Raw genomic sequence first — 17,934 nt, forward strand, 5'->3', positions numbered from 1 at the left:
AAACATCAAACAAGACTAAGGTATATTAGTAACATATAAATAGAATGCAATATGAAGATGTTGAGTTTTTAATCATTTGCAGGATAAAGTAGAAAAATATACCAGCTATTAGCCAAAAAAAAATGTGTGACTATACTGAAATAGGGATGTTTCTATCTTGCAGTAAAATGTCATTGCTCTTGCAAGGAGACTAAATACTTGTTGACATTTTCTAATATCATCAAAACACAAAGTTATTTCCTTAGGATATTAAAACAAAAAGAGTATTCAATACTATTTGATGTTGAGAAATGGAGGGGAAACATTGCAGCTCTTCCATTTTATATATTTTTGAGCTATCGACCTCACTTCTATACATCACTGATTCATCAGTGAATTTTAAAATTGCATAGCATTCAAACCTTGAAACAATTCTCTTTTAATTTCTGATTTTAGATAGCTCTCCCAGAGAACTGACATGTTCTTGTAAAGTAATTAATGACAAGAGACGCAAAATGTAAAAAATGAAAGAAGCCAGAATACTGATAGCTGTAGATTAAAACCACTGGACAGCTAGATGCAGAAATATTAACAGTTTATAGAACTGTAATGGCCCTCATCTCCTATACACCGTGATAAAGATCTACAACACTAAGCACTTGCACTTGTATTTTAATGTTTTGGAAAGTCATAGAGTTGGCCTTAGGCCAAGTTTAAGTCCTGTTCAATTTAGGTATTGAAAATAAATCAGCCCCAATGTAGCCTCTAATTCAATAGATCCAGTGAAAGACAATCCACAACTCTCTGTGGAACGGATGTAATTGTCAAACTCTTCTGACTCTGTAGAAGCTATTTGCAACACATAATTGCAATCAACTTTCCTGTAATGTAAATTCATTTCATTCTTTCCGTAATTCTGACACATTGATTCTTTCGCATTTATTTCAGAATGATCTGGAGAAGCTCATTTTATTTTCTTAGCATTTTCATCTGCTTTGTAGCTCATTCTAAACTTTAGTCTTCCAACGTTGTGAATGCTCCAACACTGGAAGTTTTAAGAAGATGTTGGATAACTATTTGTCTGAAGTGGTGTAGGGTTTCCCTTCCAACTCTGTTATTCTGTTATGTTCTGTTCTGCTCTGCTCTGCTCTGCTCTGCTCTGCTCTGCTCTATGGTGGGTTGCCATTTTTTTACTACTGGTTCAAGTCCACTCATGCACGCGCTCACATGCAATGCTTCTGCGCATGTACAGAAACATCCAGAGTGTTTAGAGTGTTTAGAGTGTTTATTATAATTTATAGGCCGCCCTTTTCCCTGAGGGGACTCAGGGCGGCTTACAAAACACGGGGAGGGGGGTACAAAGACAAAAAAACATAAGACAATACATAATATTAAAAATAAAGCACAACATTCATTCATCATTCGGGAGGGGACAAACTAAGATTTTTATCCCCAGGCCTGATGGGATAGCCAGATCTTAAGGGCCGTGCGGAAGGCCTGGGCGGTGGTGAGGGTGCGGATCTCCACGGGGAGATTGTTCCATAGCGTCGGAGCTGCGACTGAGAAGGCTCTCCTCGCGTAGTCGCCAGTCGGCACTGACTGGCGGATGGAATTCGGAGGAGGCCTACCCTTGCGATCTGATGGGACGCAGGGAGGTAATTGGCAGAAGGCGGTCTCTCAAATAGCCAGATCCACTACCATGGAGCGCTTTGTGAGTGGTAAGTAGGACCTTGAAGTGCACCCGGAGATCAACAGGTAGCCAGCGCAGCTCCAGGCAGGTGGGCGGAGCCTCCCGCCACTGCTACTACCGGTTCACCTAATCTGGGCCAATCCCTGATTCTATTCTATTCTATTCTATTCTAAATACTTCATTTACAGTACCCAGACATCTATATGAACTCTTCCTTATTTTTTTTAATTTCCTTTATGTATTTTTTAAATTAGACTTCTATAGGTTTTTTTCTACAGTTCTCCGTTTTTCCTCACTGAAGGTTAGCATCTATTTTCTTCCTGTCTCAAGCATCCTTTTCTATTAGCTTCTTCATTTTCATGTGGGTTCTCAAAAAAGAAAAACAAACCCAACATGTATAAAGCACTGAAGAGGTTTTGATCTCCTTGTGCTACTTTCTTGCTTATTTTTCTATGATATTTGATCATGGCAGAAGAAAGGTAAAAGAGGTGATAGACTTAGTTCATTACCTGATGAGCATAAAAGAAACTGCAATTACTTTGATTCACATGGTGTTTACTGAAAAGTTTAAAATAAAGCAAAGTCTAGGAAATTTTAAAAATAGTACAGTTATGTTTCAAACTTATGGGGAAAAAAATTAGAACATTTGGGGAAAAAATTGGAATTTTGATTGGAATAAAATGAAATTCAATTTGTCTAGTTAAGAAGTTAGTCTGTAGAGATTTTCAGTCATCCAGGTCATGGTTGTCCCAAAGGTGCTTTTTCAGGAGGCAACTGGACTTTTTTGTTTGTTATTCTTTTGGAAACTCCAAAGGCTTCAATGACCCTCTAAAGTGATGCAGATTACTAACTGTCTGCAAGGAATATAAATTCTTCCATTCCTCACTATCCTATCAGAGCTGAAGAAGCTTCTTAGATGAAAAGCAAAACATCTTCAAAAGAAAAAAAATGAGAAAGTCCAGTTGCCTCTTGAAAAACCCCTTTTGGTTAAGAAGCTGTCCACCCATTAGTCAATCAACCAACCAATTAATTAACCTAGAAATGATTTGATTTCCCATCAAGGTAATAGCAATAGTGGGGGGAGATATTAATTTAAGAAAACTCCCCTGGTATCATAGCACTGGTAACTAAATCATCCTTGTTAAATATGTGCAATTTTATATGTAGTCCATAGCACTTAATGCTATTGTCCATCCACAACATTCTCCACAATATCCTTTAATTCACCAATTAAATATTTCCTCTGTAATATCACATTTCTACTTACAGGACTGTGCCTGTGCTTTTGCGCCGAACTTGAATTCCGAATGGGTGGTTCTGAATTGACACCTCATAGAGACGGTTTTCCAAAGTACTTATAGGTGTTTGGGGAAGATTCAGAGGCACTGGAACTTCAAATCTCTTTTTACTATAATCGTAAATCTGAAAATAAAAGTATAAGGTTTAAAACCTGGCCAAAAACATATATCAGAGAACTGCATGTTCATTTTATAACATTCTCCCACTTAATGATGATAAAAGTTTCTTAACACATCAAAAAGTTTTACTTATGATCTTCCAACAAAGAAAAGAGATTCTGATCAATATAGAGAGGCGAGTGGGTTTCCTTCAGAAAATGCGGTCAATAAGCTCCAGTTAAAATGGTAAATAATCAAGTATTAAGAGATTTATATTTCTATTTATTTTCAACTTCTCCTGAATTAGAGTCATAAAGCAACTGTGGTGTGGTCAGAGTGGGGCTATGCAAAGTGTGTGTGTGTGTGTTTCAATGACCAAAATAAATTGTATATCAATGCATTTCTGATAGAACAGAACTTGCAAAAAAGATCTATATTGGAAAATTGAAAAGAAAATGGATATTGATATTTCTTCACAGGTAAATAAAAATAAAATCACTCCTGCAAAAATAGGCTAGAATGAACTTTAAAATAGTCTGGAATGAAGTTAAAATGTTATGAAACAGAGAACACAATGATTAGATGAAGATGCTAATAAGAATTAAAAATGTGTATCCACCATGATACAATATATCAATTGTGCTATTTTTGATATTTTATGTTTCATATTTGAAACCAGGTAGTTGGGCAAACTTTGAACCAGATCAAACTGTTTATTAATAATGACAAAACCATCCATCTGTTTCCAAAGTGATCCATTATAAAACTTTAGGAAGAGATTTACCTTAAACTGAAGCATGTTATTGTCGTGATATTTTACTTCCAAACGAAGTTTGTCAATGAGGGGGATTTGCTGTCCTGAAAGTCTAACAGAGTTGATGTTTGTACCAAGATTGGCTGTTAAACCAGATGATGTATATTCAATTTGGTCAACTGTGTAACCATTGTCAGGAGGATAGTAGCAGTATGGAGCGCCAGCAACAGAAGACTTCTATTTTATTAAAAATCAAAAAGAATATGTCAATGAGTAGAATAGAATTGGAAAGAGATTAAATCCATAATTTCTGAATTTATTATTGTCAATATTTACAATTAGTTTGCAAGACTTTTCTAAATCAGGTTCCCACAGCTACTACTGAATGTCTTCATAGAATTGTATAACAAGGGGATGGATTGTTCCATATGACTAGACATACTGTTGTCTCATCCAGTTCCATAATATATTCATTGATTTTATTTCCACACCATTTTTCTTTATAAAGGATCTTAGAATAGCTTATTAGAGAAGAAGGTACAGGGGCATCATATTGTAACAATGAATACCAAAATATGAAATAAATTTTATTGAAAAAAAACAAGAATTAAAACAATCAAAAAATCATTTATTTAAAGTCCCAGACCATAAAGAAAAACAAAATAAATAACAGTGTAGGAACTAGTCTGAACTTGAACTTTGATTACAAATTCAAAGTAAACTGTAGCATTGTCAGCACTAACATTGGATAGTTGGATAAAAGTTTTAGATCACAATTAAGATTTCTATCTTTAGAAGCATTCTTTGTCATTGAAATGGCAAACTTTCCATTGCCTATCCCACTGATGAATTGAATCAAGAAGCATTAAATATCATAGTTACTATGCAACATAAAATATTAAAGATAGAATCATAGATTAATGTTAAAAGTCTTGTTTGATCAAATTAAAATGATTCTGCAGTTGCTATACAGACAGCTGAAAGAATACTTCTTGGAATTACTTTGGGAAACAAGCATAGCATAGTTATTTAGAAAGAGTCAAATCCAATATAATGATGGACTTTTAAAAAACTATTGATTCAAGTAACTGAGAGTTAAATGGGGGAATAAGCTGATTGGCATCTCTTGGCAGGAGGAAAGCCCTCTGAGGGGACCCAAAAGTATGCAAAATCATTTTATGCAGTGTCTTTTTCTCCCTACAGCTTACAATATCTTGCTTCTTATGGGACAGCTTCAGAAATGCAGGGAGTTTCATGAATAATAAACAAATATTGTCCAATTCCATGCATTTTTTGTGGAATTAAAGAGAAATGTGCTGGGCAGGCATACCAGGTAGCTACCTTTCTGTCTATTTAGCTCTGCAGGAATGCTCAGCTTTAATTGGTTTGTACTCAAAATCAATAAAAATGCTTAGCTGTAGTAGTCATGATGCCAATAAGTTGAATATATACAACAGCACAACTTTTGCTGTTGATAATGATAGTCAAGGAAAGCAACATTGTGCCATTAGATATAGAAACTTGAGTTGAATTGAAAAAGAAAACATAGATCATAGCTGGGAAGAAAGACAGGTGGGATACAAGAGTTGCAATCTATCCATAAATAATTCTGTTTATAAAAGAGAATATTTGTAGCTCAGTTGATGTATGAGGTCCTTGGTGTTCTCTGAGCTTGAGGAAGTTTCATTACCAAACTAGTTAACAGTATCAGCTCACTGATAATGTTATCTAGTTTGGTAATGAAATGTCTGTCAGAATGTCCATCAAGCTCAGAGAGCACCAAGGACTCCACAATTCCATTCATTTTACATTTTCTTAGGTCACATGGAAACATTCCTAGATTTATTTCAAATTAGTAAGAAACATAAAAATATCTGCATTTTTCCACATTATTTTCTATTTCTAAGTGGGGAGAAAGTGCAAATCCATTGTACTGTGATTTTTACATTTTATTTTCACAATCAAGTACAGTTCTAATTAAGGTTATAGAACTAAATTACAGCATTTTAAAAAAATGCCTTCTTGTGGCATTACACCTTCATTTAATCCAGTTATGCTGTTCAAAAGTAGGCAGTTAGGAAACTTCACAGTCAACTATGAACTCAACAAATTGTACTCAGCAAAATTCTACAGAACATTTAGGAAAAAAAATGACGGAGAGCTGCTTAGTTGATAAGCTATTTTGACTCCAATTTGTGGCTGTAAATAAAGAGGAAAAGAAATGCAAATACACAAAGTCTCTACAAACTGAATTTCAAAGAGCAAAAACACCTAAGAAGGACAAAATGGATATTTTCCCTTACTTCCCATATGCAGCCAAGAGCTTCACATTTTTCTTTTGATGCATTTTCTTCAGGATGACAATCAAATTTGTCAATATCTTTTAAAGTCTGCTTCCAGGATAGTGTATGTTCTTCCCCCAATTTAAGACGAAGACCAGTTATGTGAGCAACCTATGAAATTCATAATAAAAACCAAAAATGGACCACATAAATATCCAATGTAAATCACATATGTAAACCTGTTTTTTTTAAAAATGGGTTTCACCACATTAAAATAACAGCTTAATGTCTTTTTATTGATCACACAAAATCCAAAAATATATAAAGATATATGAATAAAAGCATATTCTAAAAGTAGCAGATTAAATAGAAACAGTATTCTAGTCTACTATGACTGTGAGGGAAACCTTTACCTTTTTATTTTTAAGTAATGTACAACTGGCTATATTAATCAGCTGGAGAAACCTGACTTGCCAACAAAATATTGAAGGACCAGACTGTAATTCAAAGGGATTTGCAAGACAAAACGTGATACACAGATATTCTGGGGGTCTTTTTAAGGTATTCAGGACAAGTCGGAAGGCAGAATTATTTTAGGAAAATGCTGAGACCAGCAGTACTGGGAAAATATTAACTTATGCCACATAATCAAATTAGAAGTGGCTGTATGAATATTGATTTCAAATCCCTACTAGTCACCTGGTTATGAATATTAAAATTGACTATATTAGTCTCAGAATTTTATTCTTAGTTCAATATGCATAGTAAAGAGAAATATTGAATGCATATTGAACTCCATGTCTCTTTTTGTGTCACTCTCTAAAGGATATATCAAAGTTCAAAGTAACAACAAAAACAAAAATGGTTATGAATATTATTAAGAATCAAATTCTTAAAATAAGGTGTAAATCTTTTTGTGTGTGTATGCCAGTCAAATTTATCCTATATGGTTTGGCTCATGGCTCAGCAGTTAAGATGCTTGACTTGTCAACTGAGAGTTTGAGACTCAAGCACCATGTGAAGGAGTGGGCTCTCGTTCTCACCTCAGCTCCTGCTCACCTAGTAGTTTGAAAGCATACAAATGCAAGTAGATAAATAAGTACCACTTCAGTGGAAATAGCATTCCATGTGTCTAAGCATATGATTATGTTGACTACATAGAAGCATCTTTGGACAATGATGGTTCCCACAGTTAGGAAATGGAGATGAGCACTGCCCCTTAAGGTCAGACATGATTGGACAGGAGAAAACTTTTATCTAAATTCTTACGATCACCTTTTTCAAGTACAATCAATGCATGGCCAGCTCAACATCACTCATGTCGGTGGCACCTATGGTGGCCAAGTACTAAGGTAGCATTTTCCTCAGACCCTCCTTCACTCTCATTATAATCTCCTTCCTTCCTTCCTTCCTTCCTTCCTTCCTTCCTTCCTTCCTCCTTCCTTCCTTCCTTCCTTCTCTCCTGTTTCCTTCCCTATTATTTCTCCTCTTCTTCTTTCCCCTCTTTCCTTATTTTTCTTTGTCTTTCCTCCTTCCCTTTCTCCTTTCCTGTACCTTCTTGCATGCTCAAATGCAAAAGAGGAAACATTTTCCCCTTTGTTTCGTTTTTAGTTTGTTTTGTTAGCTCTCTGCCAGCAAAAATAGAGCTCAGGATCTGGTCCCTGGGCTTGGAGCTTGACACCCTAATTTAGCACCTTCAAAAACTGTTCCTATTTGGCTGTGTTTGCATATATGGGCACAACTAATACTACAACTGCCATTGGATATTATCTGATATGCATGTATGTGTGGGTAGCTTAAAAAAAAAGACACTCACCTAAGTGTCTCTCACTGAAATATCTAAAAGAATGTATTGTGAAACATTGTTTTTGACTACATTATAAATCTGGTAAATATACCTTTAGCACTTATTTTTGAGTAGCAAATGATATTATCTGTAGGAGTTTGTAAGTTTGTAAGTTTAATTTTATTTATAGGCTGCCCAATCCCAAAGGACTTCGGGTGGCTTACAGAAGGGAAGAGAAAGAAAATAAAAGAAAGTAAAAATAAAATAAGACAAGTTAAAACGACACAGATACATTCATTTCACTTGGGCTGGACCTCGACAATGAGGTCAACAGCCCCAGGCCTGCTGGAAAAGCCAGGTCTTGGAGAAAAAAAACTTCATTAAAATTTATGAAAACACTCAGCAATGTATACCTTGTCTGCAGCATTATACTTGACAGTCAAATTATATGATTGAACCACATTGTTAGAGGTTACTTTCACATCTGAAGGCTCAAGGGGTAGCCCAAGAATCTTGATGTTCTCAAATATCAGATTATTTGGATCTATGTAGCGTTTATGTATAACTGCCATAGTTAAGACTTTCTGTAAGACAGTAAAATCATTACACAACACTTTAGTTCACTGATCTTAGTTATAATTTTCTATGATTTTGTATGATTTCTCTTAAAGCTAAAATCATGTAATTAAGATACAAACAACAATTTGTTGTAAGTACAGTACAAAAACATCCTTTGGAAAATAAAATGTGTTAACATCATGAAATCTAATTGTTATAATGAAATGAGTTTTGTCTAGCATTTAAATTCAGTAAGTTTCCCCAATACTAAACATGTTGATCGTATTTATTACAAATAAGGGAACAGTTTAAGTTAGATTCACAGATGCAGAAAAACAGTAAGGATTTATGAGGAAAATAAATTAGAACTGGAGATAAAATAATAAAATCCAATATTAGTTTTTACAACATTAGTCACTAGTCACTCTATAGATTTTCAGTCTTTCAAACTATATTTTGGTACACCAAAAATGCACTCACTTTCCACATATTGAATTAAATTAACCCATTCATTCTTTACGCTTCTTGCTCTCTCACACATTTCTTAAGTATCCTTCATTCTGCTATTCCATATAAATCATAGGCAGGAATATACTTATATCAAAAAATGTTCTTCTTTAAATGTTCTTTATATATTCATTCTTCATAACAGGTTGCATACTATCAGTGGTGGGTTGCAGGTGTTATGCCCCGGGAGCATACCAGAGCTACCGGATACCATTCCGGTACAGGTCTCCGGCGGGCCCGCCCACCTGCCTGAGCTCCTTACAGGAGTTTAATGGCTTTTGCGCTTCTGCGCAGGCACATGGCACGTACAGCGCCTGCGCAATGCTCTGCAGAGCAGCTGGAGCATTGCGGAGCATCACTGAAGCACTTTAATGCATGTGGCACTGCGTGCATGTGTGCGCATGTTGCACGTGTCCATGAGGATGCTGCTGGCCCTGTTCCAACCGTACCAGTTGGAACAGGATTTGCAATCCACTACTGCATACTATCCACTATTTTTCTTTAAGAATTTATATATTTAAACATATTTAGCCAGTTAAAATATTTTCATTCAATTTGAATTTCCATCACTAATTAAGACATACTTACATTTGTGACAGTAAAGTTATATAAGAGATAGTTTTCATTTCTGACTGTATCTAAAACATAAGGAGAAATGTTTTAAATAACAAAGAAAAATATTAAAGCAAATTAATCAAATTAAATATTTTAAAGAGTTATGTAATGTACATGTGATGAATATATATTATTAAAATTTTGAATGATATTTGACAGATCTGCTGATAACTGGTCTTGATGTCCATCTAAACATCTATCTATAAATATTCAAACAGATGGAACAATAAGACGTAATATCAATAGAACAATTGAAGGAACTATGGAAATAAATAAATAAATATACCCCAGGCTACAGTGCAATCTAAGGAAAAGTGATATAAAACGTTCTGTAGATGGTATAGAACTGTCAGCAATGGACAAATCTTACAGAAATAAATGTTAGAAATACTATAACAAAGAAAGAATTTTTATACTCCACCAACTTTGATGACATGTTGCTGAAATTCAGCGGGGTGATTCTAGATGCAGATGTGTCAAACTGCAGCTTGTGGGCTGGATGCCTCATGTGCAGCGTTTGCCCACTCAGCTCCGCGAATGGGAAAAATATCGTGAAATGTCACATGACAGCAATGTGACACTGGGAGATTTACTAGTGTTCTAGGGTGTCAGAAAGCCAGAGGCTACAAAAGATCAGCTGTCAATATACATCATCTATGCACTACCTAGCATCGTTCCTAATTGAAGACTTTGGTGTTTGGGAAAATGTGAATTTCAATCTATCTAAACTACAAATTCTGGGGTCACGAGACCAAATTATCTGAATGCCCCCATTCCAAAAAGAATTGCTATTATGGACACTGAGATCCCATCACATTCAAGATAATTTTATTTAATTTAATTAAAATAAATCACAGAAAAAAATTCCCCTTCCTCCCAAATGATCTAATTATCAATAAAGTCTGTTCATGGTGAAAGAATAGATTTTAAAAATGATTAGCCAGTAAGAAATGACATGCCTGGGTGGTATTTGTCAATAAACTACTATAGTGTCTTTTTTTCTATTCTGAAGACGTTATCCGTTGATTATTTTTTTTGAAATGGAAGACATTTTTTTCCATAATAACCTTTTGTAAAACTATGTGACCCAAACTGCTTATTATACAGAGTAGACAATATATGCCTATTAAAATTCTAGACATAACTTTAATTGCTGAATATTATCTATTAAGTTTGCTAGCAAATTCTAAAGGGCAGCTACTTTTGATTTTAAATTCATTGCAACTACATTTTATTTACTAAAAGATAACATTTTATATTACTTTATTTTAAATTAATGCAATGAACATCTGCTTATTTTGGAACTTGAAAAAGAAGCCAATATCTTTGAGATACCGTATCATCAGTCTACCTTAAAGGCATTCAGTATTCATGGCAGTAATTATCACCCAAATGTTCAATCTCTCTCTCTCTCTCTCTCTCTCTCTCTCTCTCTCCCTCCCTCCCTCCCTCCCTCCCTCCCTCCCTTAAACTTCTCAATTACCGCTAAGCACTAAGACGTCTGAGAATCTCTTAAAATTGATATCCTTCCATATTCCACTGCTACAAATCAGGTGTTTCAAAGACCAATAAAGGAAAGTATTGTAACTCAGTGTTGAAATGAGAAGTCCCTGGTGCTCTCTGAGCTTGGCTGTTTTCTTGTAGACATTTCATTACCCAAACTAGGTAACTTCTTGGACATGTTGGATATGAGATGGGCAGCAAATGAATTTTACAAATACATAAATAAACATCATAAGTGCTAGGAATGGAGTTCTCTTTCAGTTTATATTCGACTGGCTTGCTCTGTCAGCACTGATGATGCTACCTACTTTAGGTAATGCAATTTCTGCAAGACAACAACCAAGCTCAGAGAGCACAAAGGACCCTGTTTCAAATAGCTTTGATAAGATCAGTTCATTGCTGAAATACTTGAACATGTAAAGCTCATAATGTTAATTTTGATTTTAACATACTGAAGCTCCATGATTATTTGCATACTTTATTTTGAATTAGGAAAAAAATAGGTTTGCTTTGCCTGCCTCTGTTATCTATCTTCCTATCTTTCTATCTATCATCTACCTTGTTTTCTTTTGGGCTCCAAAATAAGCACTGGGGCTTATTTTCAGGGAGTGTCTTATTTCCCCCTATCTATTATGGTATCTATTATGAGCCACGGTGGTGCGGTGGTTAGAGTGCAGTACTGCAGGCTAAGTCTCCTGACTGCAATCTCAACTAGGCTCAAGGTTGACTCAGCCTCCATCCTTCTGAGGTGGATAAATGAGGACCCCAGATTGTTGGGGCAATATTCTGACTCTATATACTGTTAGAGATGGCTATAAGCACTGTAAAGTATAGTATATGTCTAAGTGCTATTACAATCAAGCTATCTATCTCTTCTTTCTTTCTTCTTTCTTTCTTTCTTCTTTCTTTTGTTCTGTTCTCTTAACATTCTATCATTCTATCTACCACATATCTATTTCTGTTAGTAAGTTTACCTCTTGTTATTCCATCGTCCAGAATAAGTCTCCAGTTGCTTCTCCATTCTTGTCTAAAGCAATTATAAGTCCCATAGGCTTTGGTACGGCTGCTGTTAAAAAACATATTGTCTTTAATGGCCCAGATATTCAGAGCTTTTATAATACGACTACATTCTCATTCATTCTATTCTTCTAATGATATCATGAAATAATTGAGCATATAGGGATTTGTGATGGGTAAGGAGAATAATAATGGGGTGAAAGATTAATGTTTATTTGGAAATAAGTATCATTGTGTTAAATTAAGCTTTTCTCACAGAAAATAAGCTAAATTGTTTCAATTGAGGTCTATTTACTACGAACCAAGGGGGGACATCCTATCATAATCACTAACCAATTATAGGTGTATGTTGTTATAATTTCCAACTTATATACCATTTTATTGCCCATACAGTAGTCAATGTGATTAGCGGCAATCAATTATAGCACATGCTTTTGAAATTTCACAATCTGTGCACGTATTTTGGCAGACAAGTGCAAAGTCAGTCAATCCTTTTTCAATCAATGACTAGCATACATATGCAAATAAATGCATTTCAATGCTTTTGGAGAAAAATATAGTGGCAAAAAGGACCTATTACACTTTCACCTCCATTCTTAATGGTCAGAGATCCCTGGATATGATATCTATAAAAGTTCTAGAACTAATTCTAACTGTAGAATCATTAATATCAATGGCACTGGCAGAAATGTATCTCTAATCAGCTTCTGGAGACCACATAGGTTGCAAAATGCTGCTAAAGCACATGAAGACAGGACAAGAAGCAATGGATGGAAACTAATCAGGAAAGAACCAAACTAGAATCAAGGAGAAATTTTCCGACAGTGAGAGCAATTATCCAACCACTTGCCTTCATAATTGGCTGCTCCATTACTGGAGGTTTTTAAAAGACATTGGACAATCATTTGTGTGAAATGGTGTAGCATTTCCTCTTGAGCAGGGAGCTGGACTGGAAGGTCTCCAAAATACCCTTCCCAATTCTGTTATATTGTTATTCTGTTATAATGTAGTACTGTTTTTCTACCATGATTTTTTCTGTTTTATTCCAGGTAGGCAGGTAGGTAGGTAGGAGGCAGGCAGGCAGGCAGGCAGATGATAGATGTTGTGGGTGGTGGGCCAGGCAGTCAGGCACGAAAAAATGGCCTTTCAAAATTATTAATCAAATTTTGGGCAGAAAAATTGGATGAGGTATTTCTGAATTTTCCCCCAAAGGGAAAAAATATCTTCAATAGGTCAGGCCTCTGAAACAATTAGGACAGTAATAATAACAGGTAGGGAAGAGAAAACATATTGCAGAAATTACCTTGTGTCTTATGATATTATTCCTTAGGAAGCAATTGAAGTGTGAAAATATGTAGCCACAAAACTACTGTAGAGATGGTTGTATAATGTAGACAAGATATTCACATACTCTCCTTGACTCCCTTTCACAAATAAATGCAACAACACTACTCTCCCAAGTTCTCATCTTCTTGGAATGAAATTTCAAAGGAACAAATTCTCTTTTCATCACCTTGAAATGAGAACTAATAAAAAACCATGCAGTTAATTTCTCTCCGTGCCTATGCATTTCCTCTGGACAAAACTTTAAATGTTTTAGACTTGGAAAAGTAATGTTTAATCCATTTATAACATTGGCTCATGCATTGTGAATATTTTGTCTTCCTCCAAACAACACTAATTGCTGATACGTGCCTATCATATCATATCAGGTATTTGAAACAATACACTGAGTCTATGCAGAAAAAGGAGATTTCCATATCATGCTGGAACTGTGTTTTTAATATTGTGCCCAAGAACTGGAAAGTCTGCCCAAATTCCTAGATGACTGAAGAAACCTTTCAACCTTCAAGAATAGTGGGCTGAAAAAAATCCTGATGTTCCTATCATATACTTTGGACCATCAGCACTTGGGCTGCCTATCCACTACATCAAACCTAAGTAATTAATATTTTCTCTATCTGATATTTTTTGTGTTATTGTGATTAATAGCCAAAAGAAGGACAATGGCTAAATCGTACTGTATGCATTTGTTCATGGTGAGGTTAAAAATTAACTTGTTTTTCCCTTCTTATGTAGTCTATTCATCCACCATTAGTGCTTTAAACAAATTACCGGTAAATAGATGTCACAGCTTCACCACACCTGAATACACTAATATCAGAAACATACCTGTAAACAGTTGTATTGGCTGGTTCTTGAATAGGAAATATGTATCCTCCTCTAAGATGAAGTCCAAGTTTGTTTTCCGGAAGGAACATTTGACACTCTTGTTTTCTGCAAGGTGCTTTCAACCCTATTTTATAAGGGAACTAGAATAAAGGCTTACTATACTCATAAAATTGTTAGTACAAACTAGGATTGATAATCCTACAAACAAAGAAGAATGCAATATATTCCTTTTTATAATGTAATTGGCAGAGGAAAATGTCATGACTCTATTTTTTTTTGTATTTTGTATTATAAAAATGAAAAAAAAATGGTTAACGTTTCAAATCAATTAAAAAAAAACCAAGTTAGTATACAGTAATTTAACTTTTTCATTCATATTGAGTAAATTTATGGGGGAAGGGGAACTGGAGGTACTCAACTGGACTGTGAGTTTATCTATGAATTTTAGCTTTGTATAGTCGTAATGTGCTTCTTTAAAAAAAAAGATTGTATTGTAACATGTGTTTTGCTTTTGTTTTTTGGCAGGATAGAAAATGCTCAACAATCCACACATTCCCTACACAACTTCCTTAGAAAGGCTAGACAATGTTTGATGTACTACTTCTTGATCATCAAAGGTAACCCGATTAAAGCAATGCTTCAGTGAAAGTAAAATATTCTCTTTGATCCAAAGTATCTAAGCATTTTGATTTGACCTTTTGTGTATACTTTGCTACTGAGTACCCCTACAAAATTGTATGCAGCTCCAGACCTTTGACATATATGCATTTTAAAGTGTATAAAATGCTTTACAGATTTCTACACAGCAGAGTTAATTTGAAATGTTAATAGTATACATTTAAGGGAGAAATTTATAAAAATTATGCACTTACCGTCTCATATCATACCACACAGCATCAGGGATGTATGCTGTTACTTTATCTACACCCTGAAATATTAAAAAGAAAATATTTCATTATTAGCACATCAAAGGGAAATGCCTTGATATTATTAGATTTTTTTTTCTAGGCTGGAGGTAGATGAGGGTGAAAGTCTTTCTCTTTGATTTTTTTCCTGACTTTTCCACTGGAAAAAAAATTGTCAGGCATTTTTCCATATTGTAATGTCAATTGCTATTTCCACCAAAAATGTCCTAAAATGACTGTAGAATTGGAAGGTTTGGAGAATGGAAAGTGATTATCAAACTGTCAATAGTATATGCTGGTACATTTGTGGCAAAAGGTGTAGTTTTTGAAGCAACAGTGAAACAAGAAAGAAAGAAAGAAAGAAAGAAAGAAAAAAAAAAAGAAAAAAAAAAGAAAAAAAAAAGAAAAAAAAAAAGAAAAAAAGAAAAAAAAAGAAAAAAAAAAAAAAAAAAAAAAAAAAAAAGAAAAAAAAAGAAAAAAAAAAAAAAAAAAAAAAAAAAAAAAAAAAAAAAAAAAGAATAAAAGAAGAAAGAAAGAAAAGAAAGAAAGAAGAAGAAGAAAGAAAAAGAAAGAAAAAGTAAAGAAAGAAAGGAGGGAGGAGGGAGGGAGGGAGGGAGGGAAGGAAGGAAGAAGGAAGGAAGGAAGGAAGGAAGGAAGGAAGGAAGGAGATTTATTTTATTCTACCAAACAGAAACATTCTAACACAATAACTTAATATTGGCTTCCTCTAAAATCATTTGCTAAATTTCTTTTAGTTAAAACAAAGGGAAAAACATAGTACTTAAAATTTGAAAAGCTAACATTACTTGAAAAGCAACTGTTCACACAAAATGTTGATCTGCCATCTTCAGCTTGGCACCTTACTGGCATGAGGTGAATGAACAAATGACCAATAAACCTGTCAGTATATGATGGGAAATAGAGAGGGGGGAAATGATAGCTTGACAAAGAACAGAGAAGCTCAGAACCAATTGTGCCAGTACTCAAGATCATGTGCCATGAAAAGGAGTGTGGGTTACCCAAACATTTCAAAGTTCTCAAAATCTCTCGGCGAATATTCTTTTGCTGATGATAAACTGACCATAACTGGAAAGCTGGGATCAGGGAAAACTTTCTGCATCTTTTTATCTTGGAAATTTAGTTCTAGTCTGACATTACTGCAGCCTGACATTACTGTTTTCGTAAAAGAACCTATCACTTTAACCACTTTAACCATTACTATTGCTGTTAATCTTCTAATCGTTCCTATCACCCATCTCCTCCCACTTATGACTGTATGGCTGTAACTTTGTTGCTGGTATCCTTATGATTTAGGTATATTGATTGTCTCTTATTATGATTCGATTGCTTATTTGTATCCCATAAGTGTTGTACCTTATGATTTGTGACAAATGTATCTTTTCTTTATGTACACTGAGAGCATTCGCACCAAAGACAAATTCCTTGTGTGTCCAAACACACTTGGCCAATAAACTATTCTCATTCTCTCTCTCTCTCCCTCTCTCTCTCTCTCCCTCTCTCCCCCTCCCCTCCCTCCCTCCCTCCCTCCCCTTCTCTCTCTGTCTCTCTCTTTCCAAATGGAATGAGAGTCTTTCTTTCCTAAGGTATCGCACTGGGGCAGGTCTAACACAAAAGGAGATAGGAAGGAACTATGATGAAAAAGGACATGCTCATCTCTTTCACTCAGTTATTTAAATTATTTCTATTTTTATAACAGAGATTATGATGCAGGTTAGCATGTACTCACGCCAAAACAAACACTTATGTATATTGCAACTTAATAAAAATTAAATATACCGGATCTAAGACTGGAGTAATAAGTAGTCCAGGTCCCCACAAGAATTGTCTGTCTATAGTCCAGGTGGCTTCATCGGAGTAGAATCTAAAGAAATATTACAGCTTTAAAGTTTATTTATTTTATTTATTTATTTTTATATTTATTTATTTATTTATTTATTTGTCAATCATTTACAAGATAATAGGTATAAGAATAAACATGAGTAGAGTATGAATGAATGGGAACAAATAAATGGGGACAGTAGGACAGGGACAGTAGGCACGATGGTACACTTATGCATGTCCCTTACAGACCTCTTAGGAATAGGGTGAGGTCAATAGTAAACAGTTTAATGTTAAGTTTTGAGTGTTTGAAGATGTAACAACAGAGTCAGGTAGTGCATTCCAGGCATTGACCACTCTGTTGCTGAAGTCGTATTTTCTGCAATTGAGTTTGGAGAGGTTTGCATTGAGTTTGTATCTGTTATGTGCTCTTGTATTATTGTGGTTGAAGCTGAAGTAGTCACTGACGGGTAGGAAGTTGTAGCAGATAATTTTGTGTACTATGCTTAAGTCCGACCATAGGCAGCATAGTTCTAGGTTGTCGAAGCCCAAAATTTCAAGCCTAGTGGTGTAGGGTATTCAGTTGCGAGCAGAGGAGTGTAGTACTCTTCTCGTGAAATACTTCTAGACTCGCTCAATTGTATTATGTTTTTCTTATTGGTGAATCTTAAATAACTATTTATGTATTGGGGACACTATTGACAATTTTAAGTATAAGAGTAAAGAGAGGATTTCAGATTTTAAGACAACCCACAAGTTGACATTGCCACATGAAAAAAAAATAGGATTAGAAACTTAGTTATGCTTTGATGAAATCAATGCATTTGGATTCAATATGCAATATATTCTCACACATTGTCTATTAAGGTTTTTTAATATTCCATGCCTTAATGAAGCTGAGGCATGTTTAGCTTTGTCACTTAGACCGTA

General features: G+C 34.8%; 1 protein-coding gene across 1 annotated transcript in view; it reads right to left on the reverse strand.

The window, feature by feature from the left end:
- Positions 1 to 17,934, reverse strand: part of SI (sucrase-isomaltase) — a 98,561-nt gene that overhangs the window by 40,902 nt on the left and 39,725 nt on the right. Inside the window, 10 exon segments of the mRNA XM_032225133.1 lie at positions 2,937 to 3,091; positions 3,851 to 4,057; positions 6,124 to 6,273; positions 8,302 to 8,472; positions 9,542 to 9,591; positions 12,046 to 12,063; positions 12,066 to 12,156; positions 14,269 to 14,400; positions 15,129 to 15,188; positions 16,963 to 17,047. Of these exon segments, the coding sequence (XP_032081024.1) occupies positions 2,937 to 3,091; positions 3,851 to 4,057; positions 6,124 to 6,273; positions 8,302 to 8,472; positions 9,542 to 9,591; positions 12,046 to 12,063; positions 12,066 to 12,156; positions 14,269 to 14,400; positions 15,129 to 15,188; positions 16,963 to 17,047 (1,119 nt within the window).

This window comes from Thamnophis elegans, chromosome 10, assembly GCF_009769535.1.
Source record: "Thamnophis elegans isolate rThaEle1 chromosome 10, rThaEle1.pri, whole genome shotgun sequence".
In the NCBI taxonomy this organism is placed as follows: Eukaryota; Metazoa; Chordata; class Lepidosauria; order Squamata; family Colubridae; genus Thamnophis; species Thamnophis elegans.